General features: G+C 32.8%; 1 protein-coding gene across 1 annotated transcript in view; it reads right to left on the reverse strand.

Moving 5' to 3' along the window:
* The window catches only part of LOC122566874 (proline dehydrogenase 1, mitochondrial), a 38,507-nt gene that overhangs the window by 2,982 nt on the left and 19,668 nt on the right, over positions 1-15,857 (reverse strand). The window contains exons 2-10 of the mRNA XM_043724738.1: positions 8,257-8,465; positions 6,776-6,957; positions 3,793-3,857; positions 3,132-3,316; positions 2,679-2,853; positions 2,159-2,269; positions 1,946-2,077; positions 1,202-1,401; positions 276-364 (exon numbers count right to left, since the gene is read on the reverse strand). Coding sequence (XP_043580673.1) covers positions 276-364; positions 1,202-1,401; positions 1,946-2,077; positions 2,159-2,269; positions 2,679-2,853; positions 3,132-3,316; positions 3,793-3,857; positions 6,776-6,957; positions 8,257-8,465 — 1,348 coding nt within the window. The remainder of the gene's footprint in view (positions 1-275; positions 365-1,201; positions 1,402-1,945; positions 2,078-2,158; positions 2,270-2,678; positions 2,854-3,131; positions 3,317-3,792; positions 3,858-6,775; positions 6,958-8,256; positions 8,466-15,857) is intronic.

Raw genomic sequence — 15,857 nt, forward strand, 5'->3', positions numbered from 1 at the left:
GCTTTCTTAAATCTTTATTATTAAAGACTGCAGATTTTTATATAAATTCATACTTTTATGGATACAATTGGAAATATGTAACGTAGGCAAACATTTGTTTCAATTTTTAAATATTATAAGCAGAGTCGATACCCATTATATAAAGATTATACTTTAGACATGTTGCATATTTTTGCATATTATATGCTTTCTATGCACTATTATGCCTTAAACATTTTCAATGAATGTATAAATATCGACAGTCCATTAAGTACAGAAGAAATAAAGATACGTACCTAGTGGGAATGTTATGTAATCACACATTCCCAACAATTGGCCAAAACAAATCACCTTATCCTCTGGTGAGATTCCTATCTCCTTCATTCTATTTTATAACATATTTAGAATACCTTAATAAATAATAGTAGCCTAAATAATTACATAATAAATATTATGTCCAATTTATGTCTACATATACATATACGCTATCATCCATAGATATATATTTGGACACACATACACATTTTTAATTATTGCTAATAAACAAAATATACTGCAAATGAAACTCTTTAATCTAATTTTGGCCTTTAATCTTATCTTAGGGAATTACATATATAGTTATTAAATACCGATAAAAGCAATAGGTAGTATTTATATAATATAAACAGAAAAGCAATATATATATAATCGAAAATGGATGCATATTGCTATCCTGCGGCGATACCTGAGTTAAATGACTTCAATGTCGGAATATTAGAGTGATTGAAATATGTGTCTTTAAGCAGAACCTAAAAGTTTATACAGATTTTATGAAGCGACATAACTACTATCTAGTGGTTGGCGACTATCTACTATTTGCGATCTATTAGCGAAATATGAAACTTGAGCAACGTAGGTATGTTCCCTGTTTCAGTTTAAGTTTAGCAGAGCATTTGGTCCCCGTTATGACGAAAGTTAAAGAACAATAGTACAGAAGTAGAGTCTAGAGAGCAGAGAAATGTTCTTCAATCATATCTATGACAATATGTACAATAGAAATATCGACTTTTTGATCAAATTGGACCAGCTGTCCAAATATTTATGAATGATAATGTATGTAATTATTATTCAAGCTATTAAAAGACATTGGAAGTTGAATGAAAATAATTGTGTGTGCATATATTTAAATCAAACATATACTATATATTTTAAAAATTCATAGAAAATATTCTGTAATACGTACTTTTCTATTGCGAAACGTACTGTATCCTCATTGTGAGATGCAACCATAATACCAATTTTCTTTGGATCCTCTCCTTTGTCTTTGTACTGTTTCATTCGCCTTAAGCACTCCATTAGAGTCCTATGATAAGACTCGGTTGTAGCTTCGAATGTAGGATTCGTTGGATCAGGGTAACCCATTGCTGCTGCTCTGGCCCTTTCCTACATTTATAATTTCAAGAAATTTATTCCAAGTTTTTAATCAGTACGATACAGTCACTTTAACCTACTCACAATCACTGATTTAAAAATACGTCTTTTCCTAAGTTACAATCGATTATGTTTCTGTCATATATATTCACACATAGATAAATACATTACCATTTGTAAGTTTTATTGGACCTGCAAAAATTACTGTTCAAGAAATTGAAAACACAAAATTTGCTATTTACAGTACACGACAATTTAATTTCTACAAGCGTTTAAATACTTTCGTAAACCACTGTATAGCTTTCAACATGTTTTTTTTTTCAAGAAATAAATTATAATTTTATAAAATAAAAAAAATTTATAAATCATAACACAAATTTTAAATATTAATTAATAAAAGAAATAACACTTTAAAACAAATCGTCGTGGTTTGTACCCTTGTCCCATTAAATCCAGCGGCAATTGAATTTAATTTTTCTATCTTATACAGTAATTGTACGCAGAAAAAATTGTCAGCTGCAAAATAGTCGGTGTAAATCACTCGATGAAGGATTACCTGTTCAATATAAGCGCCACGGACGAGTTTAGCACCGAAGTAGAAATTCTGACGTTCAGCTTGTTCCAGATCCGTTTTCACTTCATTAAAAGCTTCTTGCAAGTATGTCTGGTATGTGTTGAACACCACGGCCTAGGGAGTAGACCATTTGGGTTTAGACCACTGAAAATTTACTAAGTGATAATATCTCATCTACGGAAGCAAAACGTTTACCTTATGTGTATTGTACTTGCGCATCATCTCCAACGTTAACCGCGATATCGCAGGTTGGAAATACGTTTGTTCGGCGTCTATCATTATACGTACGTCTAATTTATCGGCCACCTGTAATGAAAGTTAGCAATTCTATCTTTGCTAACGAAAACTAAACTCTTCTAAATCTCTTCATTGTATTTTCTACAATAAATAATGGAAGTATCGGAAGCTTTCCATTTTATTGAACACAGGGTGTCTTATGCCAAAGTTAGTATATAGCTTTGAACTATTTCCAAATAGATTTTACCAATTTTTTTGGACCGTTATCTTGCAAATATCTTGCAAGATATAAGATCATGATTAATTGACCACTTTACATTTTATATGAAACCATACTTATGAGAACATACATGCAATAATGGCTTAAAAATCATTGAATTTTTCCTCAAAGTACATTTTTACAATTACTCCAAAAATATAGCCAATTATATGGGACACCCTGCATTCTTTAGTTGTTTTCATTTATAAGTATTCATACCGAGACAATGTTATTCAGACGTCTTATCATGTTTCTGAACATTTCTTCTTCCTTGGACGTGAGCTGCGACATAAGCCTCACCATCTTTCCCGTTTTAATGTCTGGAACTTGGAACGTTTCGCTCAGCTCGTAGTTCTCATCCAGAATGCCACTCCATGGGAATAAGTGAATAACACTATAGGGAGAAATGAATTTCTTAATTTTATACTGATGGAAAAATATTAATGTATACATAAAACAAAAAAAAATTGTAAAATGTGTGCAAAGTGTTATTACTAAATAAGGAAAGCAAGCAAAGATAGAATAGGCAATAGAAAGAAAATAACGAGAAAGAATTATAACTTTTTGGAGAAGTTAATAAAAAGTTAGAATTGAAAGTAAGAAGAAAAGGGGAAAAATGGTAATTGATTGAAATGTTTTTGTAACCAATGATAGATTTTCATGAATTATTACCCTTCTTTATCTGATTGAATTTTTTGCAGAAACTTTTGTACTGGCGCTTCATCTTTGATGTGAGCCTCTTCGAACTTTTTCATGAAATCATCAGCCGTAGCATGATGAGTTAAAACAGCGCCTTCACCACCAACTACATCCGACATATATTGTCGTGCACGCATAATTACTTCCGACAATTGGAGCTATAAATAACAAAACATATAACTATTTATATAACTGTAGATATATAAAAAACAAAATTATTACTAGTTTATTCTAATCCGAATAGTGTTATGAATCTTTTTTACATATTTTATTGATTATTGAATTGTTATTAGACTTATACTATGTATTGGTATAATAAATACTTTACTTACTTACTAGTTTATCCTATACATACGTATAAGATAGACAAATTCGATTATTCTTCAAAGATTATATTTTATCTCAAATATTAATATATGGAAGCTACTGTATTCTCTTTATTGTTTAAATATTAGTGGTATATTAGAATAAGAAAAATTAAAATAAAAAAGAAAAATATCGCAAAACTATCAGAAATACTTATAGAAGTACAAATATTCGCTCGGTCGATAGCTTAATCAATTAATGTTTAAACAATCATAAAAAGTTATTTCTTAGATGTTTCTTCATACTTCATTTAAGAATATTCACTTACTAAAAGCTGTGGACGGCCAAGAGCAGTTAATTTAATAGCGGTGAAGCCAACGCCCATCGAAGCAGCTGTACAAAAATAAATAAATAACAATTAGAACAAATGTAAGTATTAAAGTTGATAGTAAGAAGATCAGTCTTCCAGGAAAGGCAGACAAAGGATAAAATAAGGAAGGAGAGACAGAACTTGTTCTTCTTACCAATTTCATTAATCTCAATCACAGTTGAAACTTAGAATTCAAGAATTTTCAGACTCAGGGCTTTCATTTGTCCCTGTAAAACGTTAAACGTTATTATTTCTAACTAAACCTTAACGTTTAGACTAAAATGGCCAGAAGAAACAGAATGATAATTTTTTAATGTATGTGGAATATATAATGTTTGAAATATTTTTAAGAAGTAAAATATTAAAAAGAATATCGTACTTTAATCCAAATCAGTGTTTTCCAATGTGAATATCACAGGGGTGAAATTTTAAGTATTTTGGAGCAATTAAAAGATTATGTTGCATTCGTCATCTTCATCACTGATGGAGCACAAACACCATTATTGTTTCTTATGCTAGCAGAAGCAGGCATTTTTTTATGTAACGTTTCTACATGTTGTTAGTTTTCTGATTAACCAAAAATTGTGCTAATAACATTGTCCAAGGATCAGTCAGCGTTCCGATCGCTACTATACTTTTCTTATAGCGTTTCTTGTACTAACTACGAATCCGCAAATCCGCAAGTTTTTCTTCAGCACGTCTATCTTTTGAGAAATTCGATTTTGACAAAAATTCATATTTTCTAAATTTAAACGAACTATACTATAAAAGCGTAACTATAAAAGATATTCAATTCCTGTTTACATCTGTAGACTTTCCTGGATACGCTGATATTTGTTTCGTTGTTGTTCCATATGATTTTTCCTTCGCAAAAAATGAGTTTCCACTATTAATAATTAAAGGAAAGAAAATTCGATCCTGAAAGGATTAAATAATTTTATATATTGGAAGAATATAGGACAATTATTTCCTAAATGACCAATTTGCAACTTAAAGAAAAAAAAAACAGAAATGACGTGGATTTATGCAGTTTCTATTCTATAGCATGCAAATAATCCAATTATCTCTATCCAAAGGGAGACTTCGTTATTCGGATAAATAGAAAATCTTTTGAGCGAAACAAAACACCGTTATGTCACGTTGTTTGGTTGCATGACTGAATAAAAGATTCTCTAGAGATCTTTATTTATAGGTGGATTTCGTTTTCAAGGTCTTATCTTCTTGCAGAATTTCTGAATTCCGTCGCTGAAAGTTCTCCAGGTTATAATATTAAATTTTAAATAATTTCATTGATCTAAATTTCTAACGCGAAATAAGAAATAATTTTTACGTTAGTTTAATCAGAATTTTTTAAACCACATAATCCGCAGCAAAGCGAGGGATTAATCGAAAAATTTATCCAAAAATTTAGAATTTATTTGATAATATAAATTAAAAAGTTTACTTAACGATATGTTAGTTACGACACCTCTACGACGTGGAATCTCCTTCATTACAAAGCAGTCTAATTAGAAGCATCAATTTTATTTCGTAGTTTACAGTCTCCGTGATAGAGATTGATAATAAAAATTAAATAAAAAATTCCTAAATTAAGTAATCTGGCTCTAAATTGTTACGGTTCCCAATGGCCCAATAATGCTAGATCTATGGCAAAAGTTATACTACATAGTAGCGTACGTACTACTACCTATACTACTAACATTATATATACATAATAACGTTACACTATTACATAAACTAGTGTTTCTCATGGTACGAAACATCTATAAGAAAAACAACGGTTTACTTGAATTATGCGATAAAATCGACCATGTTTCGGTATTTAAGTACTTGCCACCGATCGGAAGTTTATTCCCAAATTTGAAAAGCTACATCGTACGTTCTTATTAGTCATATCATTTTTCTTTCCTGAATTACCAAACGTGGAACATTCGATATTTTACGCCCAATTCCTTAAACCAAACATTGATTTACGAATTCCCGATAAGCTGGAGAATTTATAACGCGAGTTAATTTGAGCGATCGATCTTGGAAAATCGGAAACACGTGTCAGGAAAATTGAAAAAAATGTCGCTTTGGATGAATAATCGTTTACGTAGCTATTTTTAGTTCTACATTTCTTTCGCGAGTTTGGACGGGATACGCATCCGTATTGCGTCGATTATGCAATATTATGGACGAAGATATCTTGCATCGCAGTATCGTTTACGCGATGCTATAGATCAAATATTTTATTTCCATTCTCCGGTGTTTACATACCATCGAATATTACTCATCGATTCCTTTGGACAATATATTCTACGTCTTTCTTAGTTCCTAAGTTCCTAGTTCCTACAGTTACGCTGTATTTATTTACAAAAACATAGCGTATACTTTGTTTTACCATTCGTGGCCCTTTTACATCAACGAATCAACGACGAAATCTTATCTTGCTCCGAAACGAAACGCGACGAGACAGATATTTTATTATTAAATGCGAGATATCTCGTCCACAGCATCGCATAAGCGACATTTTGCATATTGCGACGCGAGATATTTTTTTTTATAACGAGTGCTTCGTAATGGCAAAGTTTACTATCACGAATTACGAGCACAAGAGGATGTTATCCGACTCTTTATTAAAATCATGAAAAATATACACCTCGATTTGCTCTATCGATTCAAAACGATAGTGCATCGTAATAGAACGAAAGAATGATAAGAAGGACGACAGCCGCATCAAGCTATCTGAAATAACAGAGTTTTCCAAAGAGCGATATAAAAGTGGACGAGATACGGTAAACTGATAACTCGCTAACAAAGTAGCATAAATAAATAATCGATTCTACATGTTATATATTTCGCTGATGATGTTGCATAAACGACACAGAAGTAGCGAGACACGTAGCCCATTGAAACTTGCGAAGGAGTTACAAGATTTTTATTCCGATAACTCACTCACCGGCTACAGACTCGAGGCATCTGATAAATATGTCCATGTTTCGTTCACAACTAGCTTCGTTAAGGTAGAAGTACGTTCTTGCCGAGGATACCTTGTATCGACGATCCGCGAATGGTTTTGCAACATGGTACTTCTTCAAGGGACCTTCCCTTTTCTCATCTCCAGCTTCTGACACGGAACTCCTGTAAATTAAGATCGTTTACGTTACATTATATTTCATTTTCATTTGTAATTGAGAAGTTTTTCGAGCAAAGAGCTTAAGCCCGGCATGGCGAACCTGTGGCACGCGTCCCGAGTAGCGCGAACGAAAATTTTACCGACACGTGAACGATTTTTAGGTAATATCGTTTTATACGCTTGTAAATTATTCAAAATTCTTTCTTAATCGTTACAGTGCGTACGTAATAAATTTCGTTTGTGGCAGCACAACGACAAAGTAGCTGAAAATCACAGCTGATCTTAAGATCCTCCGACAGTTACAAGTGTATGTTACGCGTTACATCAAGTTACAAGTTCGTCTCTATGAAATTCTGTGTTGATTTTTGAACTTGTTCTTAAACTCGATACAATTTTTCGACGATTAATTTTCTATTGATTTCTCCTCTTATTAAAAACTGTTCGGCTCGTTAGCAGCTCATAAACAGCAGATAAAAGAAAGCTCCGTCACTATCTACCGGCCTATAGATTTACCGTAAATGTTGTAAGCGTCGAGTGTACTTTCTATTCAAATAGTCGAATTATTATGAAATTTTTACGTACTTTGTAAATATGAAAAGAGGAAAGTTCTTTAAGACCGTTATAATCATTGATTCGAACGTAGGTGATATTAAAAAAATCTTGTAATTAAAGCTTGTAATTAAAGTTTATCTTTTATCAGAAAACTTTCTCAATTTTTCTACTCAGTTCTTATCAACAATTTCATTCCGTTAAGTTTTCATTTACAATTTTTCCAATAAGCTTTCGTTTACAACTTTTCTGTTCAGCCTTCATTTATCATCTTTTTCTTAAAGTATTTCTCGTTCGTATTTCTTCGAGAAAATGAGTTTCCTAGGAATTTCTTCGAGTTTTAGCTACGTGTTAAGGATACCACGTATATGTAGGTAAAATTTCAGGAAACCTGCGGTACCAAAATCGTCGACATATCGATCCTCCTCCTCCTCCTCCTCCTCCTATGTATTCATATTTAATACGTAATTTCTATATCAAGGAAAAACGACGTTTTCATTTACTAGAGCGAACATTTTCTTCACAATTATGCAATAATATTATCATACGACGTGAAATTCTATTAGAAATTTTATATTACAAAAATAGAGAGATAAAGAAGTACAAAGTATACAGATGAACGCCAAGCATGAATGTGCACAGATTTACAACACTGCGACGCGTACCTGCGTAAGGGACGGAGCTAACGAGTTCGATTTTTCAAAAGAAGAAAAAATGTTTTATGGAGCAAAAGATTTATTATTGTCGATACGTACTGTATTTCACGTCGTTCCGCTTCCTCTTGAGAAATGTCCTCTTCAACGGAATAATCAAGAATGGGCTTTACACCAAATTGCCGCAACCTATCCAGGACAGGAGTGATCTGCACCTCGTCTTCACCGGCAACAAAGTGACCGTAAAATGTAGCCTTCATAAGCTTCGTGAAGAGTTTCTCGCCAAGTATTTGCTTGGTCAATTTCATTAACTGAAACGAAATTTAACATAACGTACATTAACAAAAATATGAATAAAATATCAATAAAGTTCTCGACTTCGATTAATTCGTGTAATCGAAAATCTATGCATAATTTTTAACTCCACCTCAACGTTCACCCTAATACTTGCCCTTGGCAATAAGTTGTTGACGAAGCGTAATAGCGTCGTACGAAGTTACGCGTTGCAAAGAGACGGCGATTATTTGTGCAAATAGAACGTAAGCAGAAATTTATTTCTAACGAATATTACGAACGGATGCTCCACTTTGGATGTTTTATTTATTTCTCCATATTACGCGCATTCCGTCGAGTCTACCAAAGTCCATCGAAATATTTTAAGTAACCAGTAGCTGCCTTCTACGATTACGTCTCAGATGACTAGGAAGCTATAGAGAATATTTTCTGGAAATTAGTATGTTTTCCAGATCCAACTTGCCTTCTGACTTTATTACTCGCGAACCTGATCGAACCTGGTCGAGAAATTGAGATATTTGTTTCACTTAGCTGACCAAAAGTCTCAAATTCATCGTAGGCAAATATAATCTTTTACTATACTTGACTTGATTTTTACTCGACAAAGATGAATATCTAGGAAGCAATAAACTGTAACATTTTTTACCTTCATGCTACTATATACACAGCGTTTGACTAGTTGAAATTTTTTTCTTTTTTTAATTCAAGGAAAAGACTTTAACGTTGTATCCTTTATTATCCGTGCTCGTTTTATAGTTGCTTGACGACGGTAAAAGAATAAATCGTAAGTTGTGCAGTTTTACTGGATTTTTATAGAGACATCTGGTCTGTGCTAATATCTTTGCTCATTATCGTACGGCGTGTAGTATTTACTTTCCAAACTCTTCATTTAATATTTTATTGATAGAACACAATCGATTCGTATAACAGAGAATTTTTATGGAAATATTAAAAAAAAGACGTAGAGAATTGAAATTTCGTTTTACAAACGAATCGCTAGGTGTGTGAAAAAGATTATAAAATGTAGTAAATTCAATTAAACCGAAAAACAGAAATACTTTCTGTCAGGTTTTTATTTGCTAAAAAAAAAAAAGCCTGCTGATCCGGTTTGCCATATAAAATAGCAGTGCACGCGTTTTGCTTCTGCATTGTGCCGATAAATTTGTTATTTCGTTTTACGAATGCGCGGATAGAATTGCGAAAGCAAATACAGCGGAAAAGATTTTAGACGTGAAATAAAGAATGTAACAATAAATTTAATAATTCGAATTGTTCCTCGAAAGGAACAAGATCGTGCAACAGTAGCAAAATTGTTCATTCTGAAATTTTGTAGAATTTATACTCTTTCGAGACTTTCGTTTTATTCTGATATTAAAAAGAATAAAAAATGTCGAACGGCATTGAAAGTTAGGATTTTAATTTTACGATACAATTTTAGATAGATATTAAGATTTTTATAATAAAAAGCAAACTTTATAATACACTCTATAGCTCGCTATAAAACGTTGTTCAGCTGTTACGTAATGGCCATATGAAATCACATTATGAATATATAGATATAATCTACTATGATTACCCCACTGTGGTCGCTTTCGGAATAAAAATTCGCGTCTCAGCTCGTTCAATTACCGCAAAAATTATTATTATGGCCACTAGGTTCGGGAATTATGTCGGTAGCGGTCGTTTTAAGACGTTGATGGAACTCAATGTATGTCTTTTTTCAACGAGGAAAGAAATTTGTTATAGTAAGTTACATAATTTAATTTGTAAGGCTTAATTTAGGCTTGTATAAATGAAAGCGAAAAATTAATGGGTCATAGGTCGCATCAAAGCGGTATCCGGCTATCAGATAGTCGGCGAACGTGAAATAATTTGCGACCAATGGATCCATACATGGAACGTTGCACTTTGTTCTAATCTTCGATTGCCGAAAAATCAAAATGTAGGTATATCGTCATCAAAAAATTCTTTACACATCTAAGCATATTAATAACTACTATAGTAGTAGTACTTAGTATAAGAGTAATAATATGTACGTAACAGTGATAAACATAAATTGCTGGATAAGTGGAAAACTAAAGCCTAGAGAGCCCATGTATAGGTAAAATGTTGTTCATAACGTTAATCTTGACAACGTATTTCAAGGTCATTGAAATCGGCGAGATCCTGGCTATTCCCAATATTTGCACACCGCCGTCTATTTCTTCGATATCTGAAGAATTGCAAAAAGTAGTATATATACGCTATGAATACAGAAGTACAAATACTATTTATATGAGACATCTGTCGAAGCTTACAAATTAATAAACCGGAATATTTCCGTTACAGCTATGACGCCATATATCACTTATACGCATTTGCATAAATGAATTGTTAACGCGCGATGACGTCTAATGATTTACATCTATGACTCATGTTATTGCCAATTCTTGATTGTCAGAGATAGATGCATTTCATTCACTACGATAGAACAATCGCATTGGTGATTCTTCGTTGCGAAACATCTGCTTTAATCTATGTATATATGTACACGGTTATTTATAGTACTACGTCTATAAAGTTTATAGCAATTGTGTTATAATCGTCAGCGTATGTCTTTCTTCCACGCGAAAAATAAATCGAATCGAGAAATCAGATTCTACTCGCTTTCACTGTAAATTAATTAACAATTAAATATAATCATTAATCTCTAGAGGTTGTTTAATCCTTGAATAATATTTATTTAAATTGTTACTCTGCTAAATGACTATTGAAATATCAAATGAAATAATCCAGGTTACCATAACAAAGTATAATTTACACGTATTTTAAACGTCACTCTATGAACGGAAAATGTCTATTGGTAAAATGCGTATTCGTCGCACATTGCTGTACGAGTTTCGCAGGGGAAGTACGACTTTTGAAATTGTAAAAGACATTTGCGAAGTATCAGGAGGAGATTCGTATATATCAAAATTAATTGAGAAGATCCCGATCGGCAGATTTTGGCTTATACGATTCACCACGTTCTGGGTGACCAAAAGCAGTAGATAAGGATAATTCGATGGTAACAATTGACGTAAATCGTCGAATTGCCGGTAGGACACTTGCATCGTAGCTTAATGTTCCTCAAACGTGTAGAATCGAAACCCTCCATCGTCTTGGAATACAAAACTCGACGATACAGTGGAATGTTGTGGAATAAAAACGTACGAACTTCCCGTTCGACCTATTATATACACAGAGACACACCTGAAATGTATTCTAAAAATTCAGACACGCGCCTCATTGCCAGCAATCCTAGAATTCCAATGTAAAAGAAGGATATAATTTATGTATCTTATGTAAGTTCTGTGAAACACAGATAGCCAAGGATTGACCGACGTTTAAACGAGATTCTTTGGGTTAGAGCACCTGAGTAATAGTAGTTTAATTTACTATTTCGTCCTGTAGCGTAACGAAACTTCAAATCAGATATAGCTTACAAACTACGCAAGACACAACTAGGGTTAAAGTAAATAATATTTATTTTGCATAAACAATGTTAAACTTTCCATTTTGTTTATTACTTTTCAATTCCTCCTTAATACCAATAACTAGCACTTTACGCGAATTTATTAGCTACCTCCTGCTGTTAAATTTTGCATTTATCAACTTTTTTTATTTAGCAGATTAAGCTTTTTATATAAGAAACTATGGAAAATGTTAAAAAGTGAATTCTTGTAAACGAGCACAATGGCTGGCAATCCAAGTACTTGACACAGAAATTCTAGGGCATCATCGAACAATGATGTACTGGGATCTCTGAATGACCTTCTATGGAATCAAAGGTTTTAAGGGTTTAGAATCTTACAGATTTAAGCACATGTACTATCGATCTTTCTCATGGATACTACACTTTTATGTCAGCATTCTTTACTTAGCTTATAAATATAACCAAAAATGAGATGATACCAAAGTACTTGGATGGGAGGATGAAGTGGAAGGGCAGGAAAATTCTAGCCAGATTCAGATGTGGAAACGAGACCAAAGCGAGGGAATACTGGAAAGAAGGGGGAGAAAAAAGATGCACACTATGTAAAGGGAAAGAAGAAGACCCGAGACATGTAATAGAAGAATGTGAAATAACGGGAGGACCAAAAGACATGGAAAAAACACTGAATGAGACTGGGGATGGACTAATGGAATTAAAAGCAATAATAGAGAAGAGAAGGGCAAGGGCAATACAAGACGGGGAGGAAAGACAAGAAGGTAGCACGGCAAGGAGGCAAAAGACCAAAAGTGGCAATAATGTGTAGTCATAAATTGCAACAGTTTGTAGTCATTAGTTTTAGCTGTTAGAGATAAGAATAAGCTAAGGAGTGCAATACAATAGGGTAGATAAGAGGGGAGGTAGATACATAAGGAGAAAAATAAATGTAAGAAATGTAAGAAAGGTACGGACTAAAATAAATAATAATAATAATAATAATTCGGTTCAGTCTACGTTAGTACACCATTGTGCAAAGAAAATTGATCTTTCGCGTATTTCCCCGTTAAAATTATTGAAAATTACCGTCTACGTAAGAGGGAGTGGGTGGTTTGAATTGGGATCTGGCAGCCTCCACAATATTGTTTCTAGATCATCGAAGAATATTCAAGTTAGAACTAGCGAGGATAGCTCCTCTTTCTTTTGTCTCTCTACTAGCCCGTTTATTAAATGAAATTTTTAAAAAATTTTCTTTACAGACATTAAAAATTAAAGATTAAAATTGTAAAATATTAGGACAACTTGTAGTAAACGAAGTTTAAATGATTATTATTATTCCATCTGTTGGTACAGAGTTGTAAGTTTAATTTACTAAAATTGTACTTCAAATGATCTAATTGCGCGTACAAATGATGGTATTGATCCGATAATAATTAATTATGTATTAATTCGATAAGCATTTATTGTACCTACAGCAACAATAAAATGCAACATAGTAATTTGCAATTAGATTAGCGCAAGTTACTTTACATTATATGGCGTTCTGAACTGCCAATTATGAATGTTTCAAAGATCAAGCGATATTAATTGCATTATAATTAATTGTAATTGCACAACGACCTAACGAGGAATAATGCTTTTAAATATATTCTACGTAAAACGCACGCAGGGTGTTTCAACTAACTTGATCATCCTGGACAACTTTTAATGTACATGTACGTCATAGGAAAAAATATTTTTATACAAAAGTTGCTTGGATTGGAGGGGCGCGTTACGTGACGCGTGCCTTTTTTTTTACATTTCGGTGGTTCCAACGTCAATTTCGTTATCTTAAACGCAATGCTATACCTTTTATGTGAAAACATGGAAGAGTCTTGAATTCTGAGTAAAATGATATTGACCTTTATTAATCCTAAATAATTAACTTAATATTTAACGAATAATTTCGCTTTGTTAATTGCAAATTTACCTTGTGTAGCGTCAAGTCGAAGATTCGAAATCATCAGGTATTTCCGCGAAAAAGCGGTGTTTAAATGTTGCCCTGTACATTACCATATGCAGCAAGTAAATGCTGAATAAACAATTTCCCAATCGATGGATTGGTCGTGGTTAAGAATTTCTGTGGCTACCACGTTCACCAGATCTAAAGCTGCTAGACTACTTTCTGTGAGGGACATTAACCCTTTCGCTACCGCCATTTGAGGAAAAAGTCGCGGTTCACAGGCCGAGTTTCGAATTTTCAACATGTTACACAATATGACACATATACGTATTTTTACATGTATATCATAATAAGAAATGATAAGCATCTTTCAGAACGCGTCATAATGTGACGCTGGATCTGTGGAAAACAACTAGTGCGTAGTCACATTGTGTGACGCGTGTTAGCGAAATGATTAAAAAGCACAGCGTACCGTGAACCAACAACAACAACACCGCAGAATATGAAAGAACGAATTCGCGAAACGTTAAGCTCAGTGTAGAAACAATTCAGTTTCATCGTCGGTTAATAGATTGCACCATTGTATCAACGTCAATGGAAGATCTATACCATTTCGATCACCTATGATCTTACAACACACCGGCAGTGAATGAAGATAGACGAGTGCGATGATGAAAAATTTGTACCATGAAGAAACACCGCTATATTATGGAAATCTTTGATCATATTGAAACTCCAACTTAATATTACGTAAAGTAAATTTTCAAAAAGCTATATATATATATTTCTTTTTCATATAAAGGATACGACATCTCATTTAAAATAACCTTGAAAGCTCCAAAACGCCTTCGGCTTATGTATGAAAAAGAAAATATTCACCACGTAATGGCCCTTTTAAGCCAAACGACTTTTGTATAAAAAATTTTTTCACATAACGCATACTCTAGAAAAAATTATTCAAAGTGCTCAAGTTAGCCGAGACACGCTGTATTATTATGCTTATACAAATCTAACATCAACTATAAATCTATGTTACTTATCTGAATAAATTAATTTATAGGCAGGAGGTGCGAAAATTTGCATATTCAAGTTAATAACGAAATGAAATTCCCTTTTCAGCCGGAGACTATGATTTTGAAAATATCGCAGGCCTTTAATATAACAGGATAGACATCAAAAGTACATTTTGCTGTCTTGTGTTTCATACAGCTCTTTTTTAAGTAATATAAAATTTAATTGGAAATTTTTCAGCTTTAAATCCCTTTTGTTAGAAAGGAATGTGTGTCGACATATAAAATTTCGTTAAAAAATTTCAGGATCACACTTCCTAACACTTAAGTTCTTTTTCAGTGCGTGTAAAATTTAACTTAAAGATTCGAAGGTTCAACTTTTAACACGTGCACTTACAAAATTTAATTTAAGAGTGCAATCATGAAGCAATCAATCCTGAGCAACTATACCAAAGGTCATATGACAGTAACCCAATTAAACCTATTAAAGACCAACATTGCACGATTTTTTCACGATTTTCAATAATATTTTACTTATGCAACTTTTACATATTACTCGATCCTTTGACTTTTAATTTATGAAACTATTTAATTCGATAATATTTGAACGAAAATTCTTAGCTTCGAAGTGCCACATATCAGACATATTTCTCTTACCAATTTTGGTTTTCGGTTAATGGAGTTCGATTTAATTTACGAAAAAATTAAGAACTACTATTATATTACAATGGTGACTAAACTGTGGATTTTTAGGCATTCACGAATAGAGAATTTCCAAGATATACAAAAATATACAGAATGAACATAGTGTGCGAAAGTATATAAAGTAACCAGAGTAGATTACTATTAATATATTACTATAATTAATATAGAGAACGGATTATAATATTTGATAAGCGAACCAAATGTCAGCTTGTGTTTCATTTCTTTAATTACGCATAAAAATATGAATTTCCGCGTATACGCGCAATCTGTTGATAAATATCAAGTATCAGTAACCACTTATCAA

Source organism: Bombus pyrosoma, linkage group LG4 (genome assembly GCF_014825855.1).
Source record: "Bombus pyrosoma isolate SC7728 linkage group LG4, ASM1482585v1, whole genome shotgun sequence".
Lineage (NCBI taxonomy): Eukaryota > Metazoa > Arthropoda > Insecta > Hymenoptera > Apidae > Bombus > Bombus pyrosoma.